General features: G+C 46.3%; 1 protein-coding gene across 1 annotated transcript; it reads right to left on the minus strand.

Moving 5' to 3' along the window:
- Positions 1-10,927: 10,927 nt before the first annotated feature.
- LOC130522619 (uncharacterized) lies at positions 10,928-15,516 on the minus strand. The gene is made up of 5 exons (XM_057027170.1): positions 12,974-15,516; positions 12,407-12,471; positions 12,096-12,280; positions 11,917-12,006; positions 10,928-11,849 (listed from the first exon to the last, which is right to left on the minus strand). The coding sequence occupies exons 1-5, from the start codon at positions 13,211-13,213 to the stop codon at positions 11,773-11,775; spliced, it is 657 nt and encodes a 218-aa protein (XP_056883150.1). The 5' UTR covers positions 13,214-15,516; the 3' UTR covers positions 10,928-11,772.
- Positions 15,517-17,136: the final 1,620 nt, after the last annotated feature.

The raw sequence follows: 17,136 nt of genomic DNA on the forward strand, positions 1-17,136 counted from the left end.
TGAAACTTTCTGACATTTCGAAACACCATCATCCAAACAAGTTTCTTATTATCATGTTTAAAGGATGTGTTTTTGCCTCTGTGTTACACAAACAATAATTTTAACTGTATTGAAACATCAGATTAAAAATCACAAGGTTAAAGATCAAACACAATTCAAAACATTTGTTGATTACTTATTGGAGTAAGATTTGCAAGATTTACACATATAATTGTTACGAACGGTTGTGTTAGGACCCGAAAGCAGGCAGGACGCAGTGGCGTATCGTATTCCGTGAAGCTTTATTTCTGTTCACACAAAATCGCGCAACTCAAAATGCGTGTTGACCACGACTCCGTTCTTCACCCAAACAGAACAATGAAAACTTACAACAAAAATTCCGAGCGGAGTCAAAAGCAGACCACGAAGGATATAGATAAACGAACAGTCCGAGAAACGGGTTCAAAAGTAATCCACGAAGGAAAAAGTTTTACAATAGTCCAAGTGAGTGTAGCTGGGGTCTTCCGAAACAGACAAGACATGCCAACGCTGGCCACCCGTGAGAACAGTCCATAAATAGGTGGCTTGATTGCTGATAGTCTGCAGGTGCACCAGTCCCCGGCACCACCTGTGGCTGAAGCATGGCTCCACCACGCCCCCCGCAGGAGAAACCTTGCAAAAGAGTTCCCAGAAACTGGGAACCTGACATTACCCCCCCCTCAAGGGGCGCCTCCTGGCGTCCTTCCAGGCTTCTCCGGGTGGGCATGGTAGAAATCGCGGAGGAGGCTGGTATCCAAAATGAACCGGCGAGGAACCCATGATCGCTCCTCCGGACCATACCCCTCCCAGTCGACGAGGAACTGGAAGCCCCGGCCTCGTCGGCGGACGTCCAGGATACGCCGGACCGTATAGGCAGGGCCTCCGTCCACAATGCGGGGAGGAGGTGGAGGATCAGACGGGGGAACCAGATCCGACTCTGCAACGGGCTTTACCTTGGAAACATGAAAGGTGGGGTGTATCCTCAACGCTGCGGGAAGCTTCAGGCGGACGGCTGCGGGGTTCACCATCCGATCCACCTCAAAGGGACCCACGAAGCGAGGAGCCAGCTTCCGAGACTCGACCTGGAGTGGAAGGTCCTTGGTGGACAACCAGACCTTCTGACCTGGTTGATAGGAGGGGGCTGGCGTCCGATGTCGATTGGCCTGCAGTTGGGATCGACGAGAAGTCCGCAGCAGGTCGAACGGACCTGTCTCCACACCCTCCTGCAACGGCGAATGTTGGCCTGCACTGACGGTACAGCAACCTCCTCCTCCTGCCCCTCGAACAATGGAGGTTGGTAGCCCAGGGAAGCCATGAAGGGAGACAGACCAGTGGAGGCAGAAACCAAGGAGTTGTGGGCGTACTCCACCCATGGCAGGTAGGTGCTCCAGGAGGATGGGTCTTGGGCTGCCACACACCTTAGGGCGTCCTCCAGGCTCTGGTTGGTTCTCTCGGCCTGCCCGTTGGCCTGTGGGTGGTACCCAGACGTAAGACTGACCGAGGCTCCCAGCGCCGAGCAAAAAGACCTCCAAACCTGTGAGCAGAACTGTGGCCCCCGATCCGAAACTATGTCAGTAGGTAATCCGTGGAGGCGGAACACATGCTGGACCAGGAGCTCTCCAGTCTCTGCTGCCGACGGGAGCTTGGGTAGGGGAATAAAGTGGGCCGACTTAGAGAAACGATCGACCACGGTGAGAACGACCTCATGACCCTGGGAAGGAGGGAGGCCGGTGATGAAGTCCACTGCTATATGTGACCACGGTCGTCGAGGAATCTCCAGGGGCTGAAGGAGTCCTGCCGGTGGCTGATGGGAGGCCTTCCCCCTAGAACACACCGGGCAGGCAGCAATGTAGTCCTTGGTGTCCTGGGCCATGGAGGGCCACCAGAAACGCTGCCGGAGGAAGTGTAATGAGCGGTTGACTCCTGGATGACAGGTTAGTCGTGACGAATGGGCCCAGTGCAGCACCTCTGAGCGCACCGCCCCCGGACGAACAACCGGTTTGGAGGACATCCCCAGGATCCGGGGCAGATTGCTGGGCTTCGCGGACCCTCTCCTCCACCTGCCAGGATGCAGCCCCCAGGATGCAGGAGAGGGGTAATATGGGGTCCGGGTCCATCTCCCCAGGCTCGGAGGCAAACTGACGGGAAAGGGCGTCGGGTTTCAGGTTACGCGATCCAGGACGGTAAGTAAGAGTGAACCGAAACCTCCCTAAGAATAGAGCCCACCGAGCCTGCCGGGAGTTAAGCCTCTTGGCGTTCCGGAGGTATGTGAGGTTCTTGTGGTCTGTCCATACGATAAATGGCTGGGTGGCGCCCTCCAGCCAATGCCTCCACTCCTGGAGCGCCAGGACCACGGCCAGGAGCTCCTTATTTCCCACGTCATAATTCCGTTCTGCGGGTGAAAGCCGGTGACTAAAAAAAGCACACGGATGGAGCTTCTGGTCCTCCCCGCTCCTTTGGGACAGGACGGCCCCAACTCCCACATCTGAAGCGTCCACCTCAACCACGAACTGCCGATTGGGGTCGGGGTGAGTGAGAATAGTGACGACGAGAGAAAGGACCTTCAGTCTGTTGAAAGCCGTTTCGGCCTCGGGAGTCCAGCGGAAGCTAAGAAGGGTGGAAGTGAGCCTGGTGAGCGGGGCGGCCACCTTGCTGTAGTCGCGGATGAAGCGACGGTAGAAATTAGCGAAGCCCAGGAACTGCTGCAACTGCCTACGGGAGGAAGGAGTTGGCCATTCCATTACCGCCCTCACCTTGGCTGGGTCTGGCGAAAGCTGTCCTCGCGCCACCACGAAGCCCAGGAAAGAGATGGAGGTGGTGTGGAAGTCGCATTTCTCTGCTTTAACAAAAAGTCGGTTCTCCAGGAGCCGTTGGAGAACGAGCCGGACATGCTGGACGTGCTCCTCCTCAGACTCGGAAAAGATCAGGATGTCGTCCAGGTATACGAAGATGAACTTATTTAACATGTCCCGGAGCACGTCGTTGATAAGGGCCTGAAACACAGCGGGGGCGTTGGTGAGTCCAAACGGCATCACCAGATACTCAAAATGGCCCAAAGGGGTGTTGAAGGCTGTTTTCCACTCATCCCCTTCTCGAATCCGCACAAGATGGTATGCGCTCCGAAGGTCTAATTTAGAAAAAACCTGGGCCCGGTGTAGAGGAGCGAAGGCCGCGTCGAGGAGGGGCAGTGGATACTTATTTTTTATTGTGATTTCGTTCAGGGACCGATAATCGATGCAGGGACGCAGGGGTCCATCCTTCTTCTGTACGAAGAAAAAACCAGCACCAACTGGAGAAGAGGAGGGTCTGATCAGGCCAGAAGCTAGGGACTCTCCAATATAATTCTCCATCGCCTCCCGTTCCGCCCTGGAGAGGTTGTAGAGTCGGCTCGACGGTAACGTGGCCCCGGGGAGGAGATCGATGGCACAGTCATAGGGCCGATGGGGCGGAAGGGAGAGCGCCCGCTGCTTGCAGAAGACCTCGCCTAGGTCATGGTAATCCCTCGGAACCTGGGACAAATCGGGAATCTCCTGGGCAGGTGCCGAAGACCCTGACAAGGAGGTGACCGCCGAACGCAAACAGTTGGTGTGGCAGTTAACGCTCCAGCTCACCAGCCTCCCGGTTGGCCAGTCAAACTGAGGGTTGTGTAGGGCCAGCCATGGGGACCGAGAACTCCAGGGGATGAGGAGGAGCGGATGAGGAAGAAGTGGATCTGTTCCCGATGATTACCAGAGATGATGAGGGTGATTGCCTGGGTCCGGTGGGTAATCCTAGCCAGGACCTCTCCGTCGAGACCCAGAATGGTCTTTGGTTCGGGCAGCGTCTCGAGGGGAAGACGAACCTGCCGGGCCAGGTCCTGGCTAATGAAGTTGCCGTCTGCACCCGAATCCACCAGGAAGGTAGTTGGCACCGACTCCTGCCCCCAAAGGAGCGTGCCGGAGAGGGTTAGACGGACGGGAGGTGAGCAGGAAGAGGATCCGCTCGCCAGCACTCCTGCCGGCGTTGACGAGCTTAATCTTTTGGCCGCACCGGGCAGTCGTCGAGGAGGTGGCCTGCGTGGCCACAGTAGGCGCACAACCCAGCTGAGCGCCGGCGCAGACGTTCCGACTGGGTTAGACGTGTTCGACCCAACTGCATTGGCTCGCAGGTTGAAGCCTCAGGCGCTGGAACAGGGACGAAGGCAGACGAGTCCCCGGTGGTCTCCCTCGGCCTGGAGAACCTCCCAGAAGGTCTCACCGTCCGCTCGCTCACCCTCTGCCGGCGTCGCTCCCGAAGTCGATTGTCCAATCGAGTAGCCAGACCGATGAGCGCCTCCAAGGTCTCCGGCTGCTCCCTCGCTGCTAACTCGTCCTTCAGGTCGTCGGAAAGCCCTTGTAAAAAACTCCCTGAAGCGCTGCGTCGTTCCAGCCGCTTCGGGCAGCAAGGATACGGAAACGAATTGAGTAGTCAGCGACAGAGCTGGGACCCTGGCGCAGGGACAGAATTTGGGAGGACGCTTCGCTGCTCTGAATGGGATGATCAAAAACCCGTCTTAATTCGGCCGTAAAAACCGGAAAACTAGAGGACGCGGGGGTCTGGTTCTCCAACACGGCTGTGGCCCATTGCGCCGCTCTCCCAGAGAGTAGGTTCACCATGAAGGCAATCTTTGCCCTGTCGCTGGGGTAGGTGAGGGGTTGAAGGTCAAAAACCAGCGAGCACTGGAGCAAGAATGAGGCACACGCACCTGCCTCTCCGGAATATCGCTCCGGGACCGGGACGTGGGGCTCCCGTGGTGCAGCAGTGAAGAGCTGTGACGCAACTCTCGGCGCCTCCGCGGGGGTCGGAGGCGGGACCAGCTCCGCTCGTCCCGAGGCAAGCAGGCCCGTCACGCTGGCGTTAAGAGTCTGGAGGGAGGTCCAGATGTCGGTGAGGAGCTGGTCGTGTTGACCCAGCAACCTTCCCTGAGCCTCCAATGTTCGGCGCACTGCGTCCTGGTCCGCCGGATCCATGTTGGTTGGCATGTAATGTTACGAACGGTTGTGTTAGGACCCGAAAGCAGGCAGGACGCAGTGGCGTATCGTATTCCGTGAAGCTTTATTTCTGTTCACACAAAATCGCGCAACTCAAAATGCGTGTTGACCACGACTCCGTTCTTCACCCAAACAGAACAATGAAAACTTACAACAAAAATTCCGAGCGGAGTCAAAAGCAGACCACGAAGGATATAGATAAACGAACAGTCCGAGAAACGGGTTCAAAAGTAATCCACGAAGGAAAAAGTTTTACAATAGTCCAAGTGAGTGTAGCTGGGGTCTTCCGAAACAGACAAGACATGCCAACGCTGGCCACCCGTGAGAACAGTCCATAAATAGGTGGCTTGATTGCTGATAGTCTGCAGGTGCACCAGTCCCCGGCACCACCTGTGGCTGAAGCATGGCTCCACCACGCCCCCCGCAGGAGAAACCTTGCAAAAGAGTTCCCAGAAACTGGGAACCTGACAATAATCCTGTTTGTATATGTATATATAAGAGAAATAGAAATAAAGCTCAAAAATCCCACCTTGACTTCAAAAATTTTCTAGTATTTTGGTGAATCCTCCTCTGTGATTCTGCAGCTTGCATTTATATGGTGGAGTTTGCAAAGGAACTTAAGTGACACAGTAAATATGCGAGCCATGTTTAAAAAATGTTCTGACGCATTGCAATAAATTCCCAGGATATTTTCGTGGGTTGTTTTTTTGCATCACACATTTGTATAGGGAGAAGTCCAACAAGTGAAACAAGTTCCTGCTTCCACATTTTAAAAAAAACAAACCAAAACAATAAACCTGACTGGGTGGGGGCGTTTACAGGACAATAGGCAAAGACACACCTTTTTAGTGTGATGTTCCAGCAGGCTATACACAATACATTCAAAAGTACACTGGGACCAAGGAGTAATTCATAAACAACTTAATGTGTCTGCTGTTGCTGTTGTCTGCTGAAGCATTTACTTTTGAGGCAAATATGTGAACCAGAACCTTGAAAACATGCATAATATATTTTAGGCACAAAGTTAGAATGGGGCGTTGAGTTTGTCAAAGTTTTAGAATTTGCATTTCTGCTTTTGTTAACAGTCTTGTTATTCTTGATTTTTACCGTGCCTCACAAATACTGCCGCCATATTTGTTTGCCTTTGTTTGTTCAAAAGTTTTGGTGTTTTGTTCTTTGGAAGTTTTAGAAAGTTTTGCTCCAAAGTTTGGTTTGATGTTTTGGTTAGATCGCTGGACATCTGCTTTGTATGTATATGAAATAATGTTTTCTGCATTTGATCCTGCTCAGAAAATATTAACAACAATAAAATACATTCATGGCTGACTTACTCAATGCTTTGGAAGTGTTTGTCCGACATTTAGTTGTTTTTATAACCATCCATCCATCCATCCTCTACCGCTTATCCGGGGTCGGGTCGCGGGGGCAGAAGCCTAAGCAGAGAGGCCCAGACTTCCCTTTCCCCAGCTACTTCTTCCAGCTCGTTCGGGGGGGATCCCCAGGTGTTCCCAGACCAGTCGAGAGACATACTCTCTCCAACGTGTCCAGGGTCTTTCCGGGGGCCTCCTACCGGAGGGACATGCCCTGAACACCTCATCAGGGAGGCGTCCAAGGGGCATCCTAACAAGATGCCCAAGCCACCTCATCTGGCTCCTCTCAACGCGGAGGAGCAGCGGCTCTACTCCGAGCTCCTCCCAGATGGCAGAGCTTCTCACCCTATCTCTAAGGAAGAGCCCAGCCACCCTACAGAAGAAGCTAATTTCGGCCGCTTGTCCCTGTGATCTTGTTCTTTCAGTCATTACCCAAACCTCATGACCCTTGGTGAGGATAGGAACGAAGATCGACTGGCAAATTGAGAGCTTCGCCTTTTGGCTCAGCTCTCTCTTCATCACGACGGACTGGTGCAGAATCCGTATTACTGCTGACGCTGCACCAATCCGCCTGTCGATCTCCTGCTCGATTCTTCCCTCACTCGTGAACAAGACCCTGAGGTACTTGAACTCCTCCACTTGGGGCAGGATCTCCTCCTTGACCTGGAGAAGGCACTTCACCTTTTTCCAGTTGAGAACCATGGCCTCGGATTTGGAGGTGCTGATTCTCATCCCAGCCACTTCACACGCGGTGGCGAACCGATCCAGTGATCGTTGGAGGTCACGGGCCGATGACGCCAACAGGACCACATCATCTGCAAAGAGCAGAGACCCGATCCTGAGGTCACCAAACCGGACCCCTTCAACACCATGACTGCACCTAGAAATTCTGTCCATAAAAGTTATGAACAGAATTGGTGACAAAGGGCAGCCCTGGCGGAGATCAACCCTCACTGGAAATGAGTTCGACTTTCTGCCAGCAATGCAGACCAAACTCTGACTCACCATTGAGTTTGGCACAAAGGAGGCTTTGGTGGATGAGCCAATGTCACGATCTCATCTGCAGAGTCGTGGCTACGATCCTTGCGGCGAGTCCCTGATCCCTGCCAATCATTGAGGGTGCACCATCTGTCACCAGCATGTTGACGCTCGCCAAAATTCAAGTTGTTCTCCTCAAAGAATGCAGCAATTTTTGTGAATAAAATCTCACCAGTGGTCTTTCCCTCCAGGGGAATTAGTCCAAGCAGATCCTCGCAAAAACATTCTCCATCAAAAAATTGCACATACAGGCTCAACTGCGCAACATCACTGTTATCTATGGACTCATCCACGGCCAAAGACATCACCTCAGCCTTCCTCAGCTTGTCCAAAAGCATCTCGAAAACGTCTGACGCAAGAGACTCTGTAGTGTTGTCGGAAACACGCAGCTAAACCACCAGTAAAGTACCAGGGAGATGCATTTTGCAGAAATTTCCTTGACTGGAAGCGGTGAAAACTGTGAAGCACATTACATATGCTTTCAGAACAAGTCAGATGTTCGTACAGTACATTGCACTTATCTATAAACATTTTCGCATATAATCACGAAATATTGCATAAATCATACAGGTAAGTATATAACATAAACTTACGGTGTTGCCTTGTTAACAGCTCAACGTGGATGGCAAAGTTTACAATGGATTTGGATCCGATATTCCATGCTAAATCAGCTCATGGCCTCTGTTTACTGCCGCCAAACAGAACCAGAAGAGACAAACTGAAAACCGGACGTCGCTCTATTCGGAAGTATTTTTAGCTAAATTAATTACAAAACAATGAATTACAATTGTCAACAACTTCGAATGTATTTCTTAACATTTTTAACACATATGAATTGACATATTTATTATTTAGAACTTATTTATGAAAAGTGCCTGCGGGCAAGCAGTACAGACTTGGCTCTACTCATATTGGAATGTCAGAAATTGGAATTTGCTTGATGGAATTAATAATGTTTTTTTGTGTTTTCTCATCTGTTACCACCTCCTCAATGCCAGCAGAGTCTGTAAATGGCTTTTTCTTTTTTTCCGAATATCCATGCCACTCGTAACGATGCCGCTGTTGCTCTCTCTTGATCCGTACAGACCCAGAACAATTTCTGACGTCGTAGTTCATAAGAAAATATAAGCCTTGATATCTTCTGTTTCCAAGCAACAGAGCCTGGTGGGAACGTAGTGCTAAAGTTAGCATGTGTTGTGTTAACATGTCTTCTCAAATTATACTCCTTTCACACGGCAAGGCACTCGTTGCAAATTAAGCAAAAAGGCTTCGCATCAACAGCAATAAACACATATTTTTCTGTCTATTCATTGTTGAACTGCCTGTTCTCTGAGTCAAATTTTCTTTTTTTAAGGTAGAGAGAGACATTTTGTCTTGTTAGCTTGTCGTCATATTCAAAAGATACAAGTCAGAGCGCTGCACCAAACCACGCCACGAATAGTGATTTCTGATTGGCCATTTGAGGTCCTCCAAATTATATGTTCAGCAAGAACAGGTATATTGTACCTGTGTTTCCACCGTGTTTTAAAAGAATAAGAGATATATGGGACTCTCCATAATAATTACAGTACACTCTGAGGGCCAGTACAAAATTTCTTAGGAGCCACACCCGGCCCGGGGTCCGCAAATTGAATGGCCCAGAGTTAGAGGTTTGCTGTGGCATGTGATCCTGTTACAAGGTAGACCGCACCTGAACTGACTGACAGTGTGAGTCATTTTGGGTTACCGTACAATGAACAAAAGGTAATGATCAGGCTGGATGCAAATATAGACAAATAATAATAATCAGGATGGGAATCTGCAATATTTAAACGAAGGAGCACAGGAAGGTGGGGAAGGACAGTAGGGGACAAAGGACCTTTGTGCCACTTGGGGCCTGGACCCTAAGATCATAGAGCTAATTCAGATACCCAGTGTATTAGCTCATTGACCACAACTAAAGTTCAAAGATGTCATGGTGATTTGACAGGTACTAAGCTTTCAAGGTCAGGTGTGTTCAAAGTCACTTTGATTCAAACCAAAGCCAAATTGTTGGTTCCTTATTTGTCATTAGTCATTGGAGCTTCAGCTGGTTTGGAAGCAATGGTAATAATTGTTGCAATGGTGGATAAAGAAGCAGCTGCTTTGCATGATTTTGTGAAATTCTGGAGTACATGCTTGAGGTTAATAGTTTGAAGAAGTCATTGCTGCTAATGCTGTCTAAGGCGAAATGCGGGATACCTAGCTGTCCCAATTCCACACCACTTACATCTGATCAATACTTGATAAACATTGGCAAATATTGTAAATATTGTCTTGGAACTGTCATTTTAGCTGTTGAGTGAGTGAAGTGTGAGATTGCGTGGGGTCGAGAAATTCGCAAATTGAGACACAACTAATGTTTTTTTGACAGTCTCAAATGTGACAGTTGTTTCCGGTTTAGTTGCTGTTGCTTGGTAACAAATTCAACAATTTGTATACCAATTTATTCAAATGAACAATGGTGAATCAACCAGTCTGATTGGCTGGTATAAATCACAATTGTGTTATAATGATGAGGGAAAACATGAGAAAAACTAAAAATTAGTCATTTTTGTTTATTCTGACCTTTTCATGTTTTACAAGATTTCACAGCATCTTGATCAGTAGGATTAAATACATAAGTCTCAAAAATAAAATATATCATTTAACATGCTTTTTAAAATAAACATCATTTTATAATTTTTGTTGTACGGTTGTCGTGGTTGACTCGACTCTGCAACATTGCGTGGACATCGGGGGCAGCGCCGCTGGATTGGCAGACCGGGGTGGTAGTCCCTCTTTTTAAGAAGGGGGACCGGAGGGTGTGTTTCAACTATCACACTCCTCAGCCTCCATGGTAAGGTCTATTCAGGGGTACTGGAGAGGAGGGTCCGCCGGATAGTCGAACCTCGGATTCAGGAGGAGCAATATGGTTTTCGTCCTGGGCGTGGAACAGTGGACCAGCTCTACACCCTCGGCAGGGTCTTCGGGGGTGCATGGGAGTTTGCCCAACCAGTCCACATGTGTTTTGTGGACTTGGAGAAGGCATTCGACCGTGTCCCTCAAGGGGTCCTGTGGGGGGTTCTCTGAGTATGGGATGTCGGGCCCGCTGATACCGGCCGTCCGCTCCCTGTACGATCGGTGCCAGAGTTTGGTCTGCATTGCTGGCAGTAAGTCGACCTCGTTTCTGGTGAGGGTTGGTCTCCGCCAGGGCTGCCCTTTGTCACCGATTCTGTTCATAATTTTTATGGACAGAATTTCTAGGTGCAGTCATGGTGTTGAGGGGGTCCAGTTTGGTGACCTCAGGATCGGGTCTCTGCTTTTTGCGGATGATGTGGTCCTGTTGGCGTCATCGGCCCGTGACCTCCAACTATCACTGGATCGTTTTGCCGCCGCATGTGAAGCGGCTTTGATGAAAATCAGCACCTCCAAATCCGAGGCCATGGTTCTCAACCGGAAAAAGGTGGAGTGCCTTCTCCGGGTCAAGGAGGAGTTCAAGCACCTTGGGGTCTTGTTCACGAGTGAGGGAAGAATGGAGCGGGAGATCAACAGGTGGATCAGTGCAGCACCCGCAGTAATGCGGACTCTGCACCAGTCCGTAGAGGTGAAGAGGGAACTGAGCCGAAAGGCAAAGCTCTCGATTTACCGGTCGATCTTCGTTCCTACCCTCACCTTTGGTCATGAGCTTTGGGTAATGACCGAAAGAACAAGATCACGGGTACAAGCGGCCGAAATGAGCTTCCTCCGTAGGGTGGCTGGGCCCTCCCTTAGAGATAGGGTGAGAAGCTCTGCCATCCGGGAGGAGCTCGGAGTAGAGTTGCTGCTCCTCCGCGTTGAGAGGAGCCAGATGAGGTGGCTTGGGAATCAAGTTAGGATGCCCCCTGGACGCCTCCCTGGTGAGGTGTTCAGGGCATGTCCCTCCGGTAGGAGACCCCTGGGAAGACCCAGGACACGTTGGAGAGACTATGTCTCTCGGCTGGTCTAGGAACGCCTGGGGATCCCCCTGAACGAGCTGGAAGAAGTAGCTGGGGAGAGGGAAGTCTGGGCTTCTCTCCTTAGGCTGCTGCCCCCGCGACCCAACCCCGGATAAGCGGTAGAGGATGGATGGATGGATGGATGGATAATTTCAAGAACTGTGATTGTTGTCATATATCACTTTATTTCTTTTCTCAGTGATAGTATTGTAACATCGTAAAAAGGAGGTCTATAATGTTAACTTTATAAATCAGGAGAATGCAGAACAGTTTTCAATATAACATAAACATATATATTATTATTATGCGCACTGCTATTAAAGTGTTGCTGGATGCTGTCAATAAATGACAATAATCAGGATTTTATTGGTGGTTTGACAGTAACCATAACAACAGTACCAGAGAGAATGCAGTGATGTTCTGGTTGACTCCGCTTGAAGCTGAAAATGAGAAGGTATTATCAGTTGAGGAAAAAGTAAAAAATTGGTTATTTATTGTGTTGTTTACTTGTTGTAACAGCTGCAGATGTGGTGGTTGTCATGACAGAAATTGTAGTTGCTGCAACTGTGGTTGTTGCAGTTGCAGGAACTGGACCAGCTGTAAAAAAATATTTTTAATAGATTATTGACTGACCTCAAAAACGTTGTCTTTCTTTGGTTAAAAAAAAAAATGTTGCGTTTACTTACATATAGTTTGGATCGAGGATGCAGACAGAACCACACCTAAGGTCTCATTGTTATTTGCTGCAGTTACTAAAGTTTCAGCAACTTCGTCATTATTTGGGAGGTCAGAAATGGGGATATTGTTGCGGAGCACAACCCCAATATCAGCTGCAGTTGCATCTTCTCGTACTTGTAGACGCACAGCACGGCTACATTAAAAGACAGAAATCAGAGGTATTGAGAGAGATCTGTAGATTTCTAATGTTCAAATTAACACAGGAAACACAAAAAATACATGATGACCTGTATTCAGTTATTGACTGAAAAATACTTACCGGAATTGTTTCACAAAGCAGCGGGCAAATCTCTTTCCGTATTTTCTTGTGTAGATAGGTGTACACTGTAAAAAGTGAATTGTAGAAATGAATTATTAAAAATGTATAACACTATAACATGTATGTTTTTGAACCATCAAAAATATATTGAAACATGACATTTTCTTAAATACTTCCAAGGTTTGCACTGGTGTATGACTGAATTACAACTTGGACTTCATGCATGTTATCATGTTTTTAATCATCAAATATATATTGAAACATGACAATTTCTAGTTTTGAAATGTTGAAAACTACATGAATCAATAGATTTCCACAGTGAACGTAAATTGAAAAAAAAAAAGGATAGAATGCTTCCGAGGCTTGCACTGGTGTATGATTGGCTGACAACTTTCATGACAGTGACTGACTTGGATTCAGTTTGGATTCAAATTGATTAAATTCAACTACTAACTTCAATTAAATTTAACTACTGACTTGAATGGACTTAACTGTGTCCACTTTGACATTTTTTTAATCGACATTCTAATCATTAATGGGAAGAATTGTATACAAATTTAGACTTACCATGTCTATCAATCGCCTTTCAAGTTCTTTGTATATTGTGCTGTTTGGGTTAGTTAGTTCTTCTCGAAAACTCTCTTGAGGTAAATTTGCTGACAAAATATACGTTGGCTCGACACCTGAACTTGCTGATGTGGTTGGTGACGATGCAGTTGTAGAAGTCGTGGATGGACTTGTTGCTGTTGAACTTGATGTTTGACTGGTTGTTGCTGATGTGTTTGACGATGTAGTTGCAGAAGTCATGGATGGATTTGTTGATGTTGAACTTGATGTTTGACTGGTTGTTGCTGATGTGGTTGGTGATGATGTAGTTTCAGAAGTTGTGGATGGACTTGTTGATGTTGAACTTGATATTTGAGTGGTTGTTGCTGATGTGGTTGGTGATGATGTAGTTGCAGAAGTTGTGGAGGGACTTGTTGCTGTTGTACTTGATGTTTGACTGGTTGTGGCTGATGTGGTTGGTGACGATGTAGTTGCAGAAGTTGTGGATGGACTTGTTGTTGTTGAACTTGATGTTTGACTGGTTGTTGTTTTTTTTTTGGACTGTACCGTCACCAAGAAATGAACAACTAAAAAAGGTGGAATATTATATTTAGATTTTTAGAGTTTTTTGCAGTCATTCACTATTATCTGAAGTTCCCGTTTAAGAAATGTAATTCTGATTTAAGGCACTTCCAGTTTTCATTAAAAATATTTACTCATATATCTATCAATATAATTTTTGGGGGTTAGGATTTTTTTTTTTTTTTTACAGTTTGCAACCACCTACCATAAGACACTGACTGCTGTTGAATTTTTAATTCAAATTTTCTGTGTTAATTCAAAGTTGGTGAAGAATTTATTTAAGGTAAATGTTGGCAGTGATTATGCTGTTGCTTAAAAAACCATCACTGGATCCTGACATATTAGCAAATTATAGGCTGATATCCAACCTTCCTCTTATCTCTAAAATTCTTGAGAAGGTTGTGGTGACTCAGTAACTGGAGCACCTGCAGAGAAACTGCCTGTTTGAGATGTTTCAGTCAGGCTTTAGAGCTTACCATAGCACAGAAACAGCACTTATTAAAGTTACTAATGATGTTATAGCTTCAGATCATGGACTGGTTACTATGCTGGTTCTGCTGGACCTCAGTGCTGCTTTTGATACAGTTGATCACAGCATCCTGTCACATATATTGAAACATATGATTGGGATTAAAAGGACAGCCCTAGAGTGGTTTAGATCGTATTTATCAAATAAATACCAGTTTGCTCATGTCCATGGCATTCCCTCTTCATACAATAGGGTTAGCCATGGAGTTCCACAAGGTTCTGTACTTGGACCAATTCTTTTCACCTTGTACATGCTCCCCTTAGGAAACATTATTCGGCAGCATGGGATAAATTTTCATTGTTATTCTGATGACACTCAGCTACATTTATCCATGAAACCAGAGGAGACAGAGAAGTTAGTGAAGACCTGTCATAAAGACATAAAGTCCTGGATGTCTTCAAATTTCCTCCTCCTTAATGCAGGAAAAACTCAGGTCATGGTGTTTGGTCCTCAACCTCTCACAGATTGATTAGATCACATGATCACTCTAGATGGTATCTCATTAACATCTAGTCTCTCTGTAAGGAATCTTGGAGTAACCAAAATCTGTCCAACTCATAAATTAAAATAGTCTCTAGAAGTGCCTTTTTTCACTTGAGGAACATCACAAAGATCAGGAAACTACTGACGCAACATGATGCTAAAAAGTTAGTCCAGCATTTGTTACTTCCAGGCTGGACTATTGTAGTTCTTTATTATCAGGGTATCCAAACAACTCTTTAAGAAGCCTCCAGGTGATCCAAAATGCTGCAGCTAGAGTTTTGATAGGTATTGACAAAAGAGATCACATGACTCCTGGACTGGCGTCTCTTCATTGGCTGCCCATTAAATTTAGAATAATTTTTAAAATTCTGCTTCTGACCTACAAGGTCTTCAGAGGTCTAGCTCCATCCTACCCGGAGGAGCTAGCGACACCTTATCATCCCAATAGACTGCTCCGTTCTCAGAATGCTGGTTTACTTGTGGTCCCCAGAGTCTCTAGTTGTAGAGTGGGGGCCGAGCATTTAGCTAACAGGCCCCCCTGCTGTGGAACCAGCTCCCTGTCCAGGTACAGGAGGCTGACTCCATCTCTACTTTTAAGATTAGACTTAAAACCTACCTCTCTGAAAAAGCTTATTATCACTAATTCTGTAGTTCCAGTTACGATCATAGGCAGACAAATGATCATACTTAGAGGGTCGTCTAATCATTAGGTTAACATCTTAGTTATGCTGCTATAGGCCGAGGCTGCCGGGGTCCAGAAACATGATCACCTGACAGGCCTCTGTCACCCCACTGGGAAACGGTCTCCTCTCCTCCTCACCAAGTAGACTAGTGATGTTATTTCTTGTGTAGTTTTTCTGCACCCCCCACCCCCCCTTCTGTATTCATCTACAGGTATCGCCGCCTTCAGAGCTCCATGCTGACCTCTGACCCCGCTGACCCACACAACTTGACTGTACCGACTGTGTTTATTTCTAGGCTCTACCTATTCTCTCCTCTACCTGTCCTCCCCCTTCTCCTCTCTCTCTACCCAGCCGGCCATCAGCAGGACGGTCCCCCAACATGAGCCTGGTCCTGCTCAAGGTTTCTTCCTGTTAAAGGGGAGTTTTTCCTGCCACTGTTGCTTGTCTGGGGTTAGGCCCTGGGATTCTGTAAAGCGCCTTGAAACAATTTTGATTGTAACAGACGCTATATAAATAAAGATTGATTGATTGTTCAATAATATAGTATTCCTGGGTCTGATTTAAGATGTTTTCATTTTTCATTGTATTTCTTCTGAATATTAAACTTAATATCATGCTTACCTGATAAAATGAAAAAAGCGGATATATGCCATCCCACACTCATCTTTTCTTTCTGTTAATGTGGAAAATCAAATAAAAAATTATTTCAGAATTATAACTGAGACACATTATTTTAAGTCAATACATGAAATACTGTTGATGCATTTATGTTGTACTAAATTCCTTAATTTCCTTAATTAGAGACTTTGAAATGAGCTGATTTTAATATTAAAATCACTTAATCATGAAACTTTCTGACATTTCGAAAACACCATCATCCAAACAAGCTTCTTATTATCATGTTTAAAGGATGTGCATTTGCCTCTCTGTGTTTCACAAACAATTTTAACTGTATTGAAACATAAGATTAAAAATCACAAGGTTAAAGATCAAACACAATTTAAAACATTTGTTGATTACTTATTATTGGAGTAAGACTTGCAAGATTTACACATATAATCCTGTTTGTATATGTATATATAAGAGAAATAGAAATAAAGCTCAAAAATCCCACCTTGACTTCAAAGATTTTCTAGAATCTTTTGGTGAATTCTCCTCTGTGATTCTGCAGCTTGCTTCCTGAGTGTAACTGGCCACATTTATGAGGTGGCGTTTGCAAAGGAACTTAAGTAAGTGACACAGTAAATATGCGAGCCATGTTTAAAAAATGTTCTGACGCATTACAATAAATTCCCAAGATATTTTCGTGGGTTGTTTTTTGCATCACACATTTGTATAGGGAGAAGTCCAACAAGTGAAACAAGTTCTTGCTTCCACATTTTTAATGGGGTGGGGGCGTTTACAGGACAACAGGCAAAGACACACCTTTTTAGTGTGATGTTCCAGCAGGCTATACACAATACATTCACAAGTACACTTGGACCAAGGAGTAATTCATAGACAACTTAATGTGTCTGCTGAAGCATTTACTTTTGAGGCAAATATGTGAACCAGAACCTTGAAAACATGCATAATATATTTTAGGCACAAAGTTAGAATGGGGTGTTGAGTTTGTCAAAGTTTTAGAATTTGCATTTCTGCTTTTGTTAACAGTCTTGTTGTCTCGATTTTGTACTGTGCCTCACAAATACTTAAATTTTCCAAATCACTCCATGTTCAAACTCCAACTTTTAAAAGTCACAGGTTTAAAAGTATACATGTTTTTCTGCCGCCATGTTTGTTTGCCTTGTGCAACGATGTTCAAACGTTTTGGTGTTTTGTTCTTTGGAAGTTTTAGAAAGTTTTGCTACAAAGTTTGGTTTGATGTTTTGGTTAGATACCTGGACATCTGCTTTGTATGTATATGA

Source organism: Takifugu flavidus, chromosome 3 (genome assembly GCF_003711565.1).
Source record: "Takifugu flavidus isolate HTHZ2018 chromosome 3, ASM371156v2, whole genome shotgun sequence".
Taxonomy (NCBI): Eukaryota; Metazoa; Chordata; class Actinopteri; order Tetraodontiformes; family Tetraodontidae; genus Takifugu; species Takifugu flavidus.

Excerpts from the sequence above, each read along its gene's own strand:
- LOC130522619 (XM_057027170.1), bottom strand. The coding sequence starts at position 13,213 with ATGACTTCTGCAACTACATCGTCAAACACATCAGCAACAACCAGTCAA. Across the intron at positions 12,472-12,973 it reads AAAGGCGATTGATAGACATG|TGTACACCTATCTACACAAG; the intron begins GTAAGTCTAAAT and ends CACTTTTTACAG. Across the intron at positions 11,850-11,916 it reads ATCTGCAGCTGTTACAACAA|CTTCAAGCGGAGTCAACCAG; the intron begins GTAAACAACACA and ends TCTCATTTTCAG.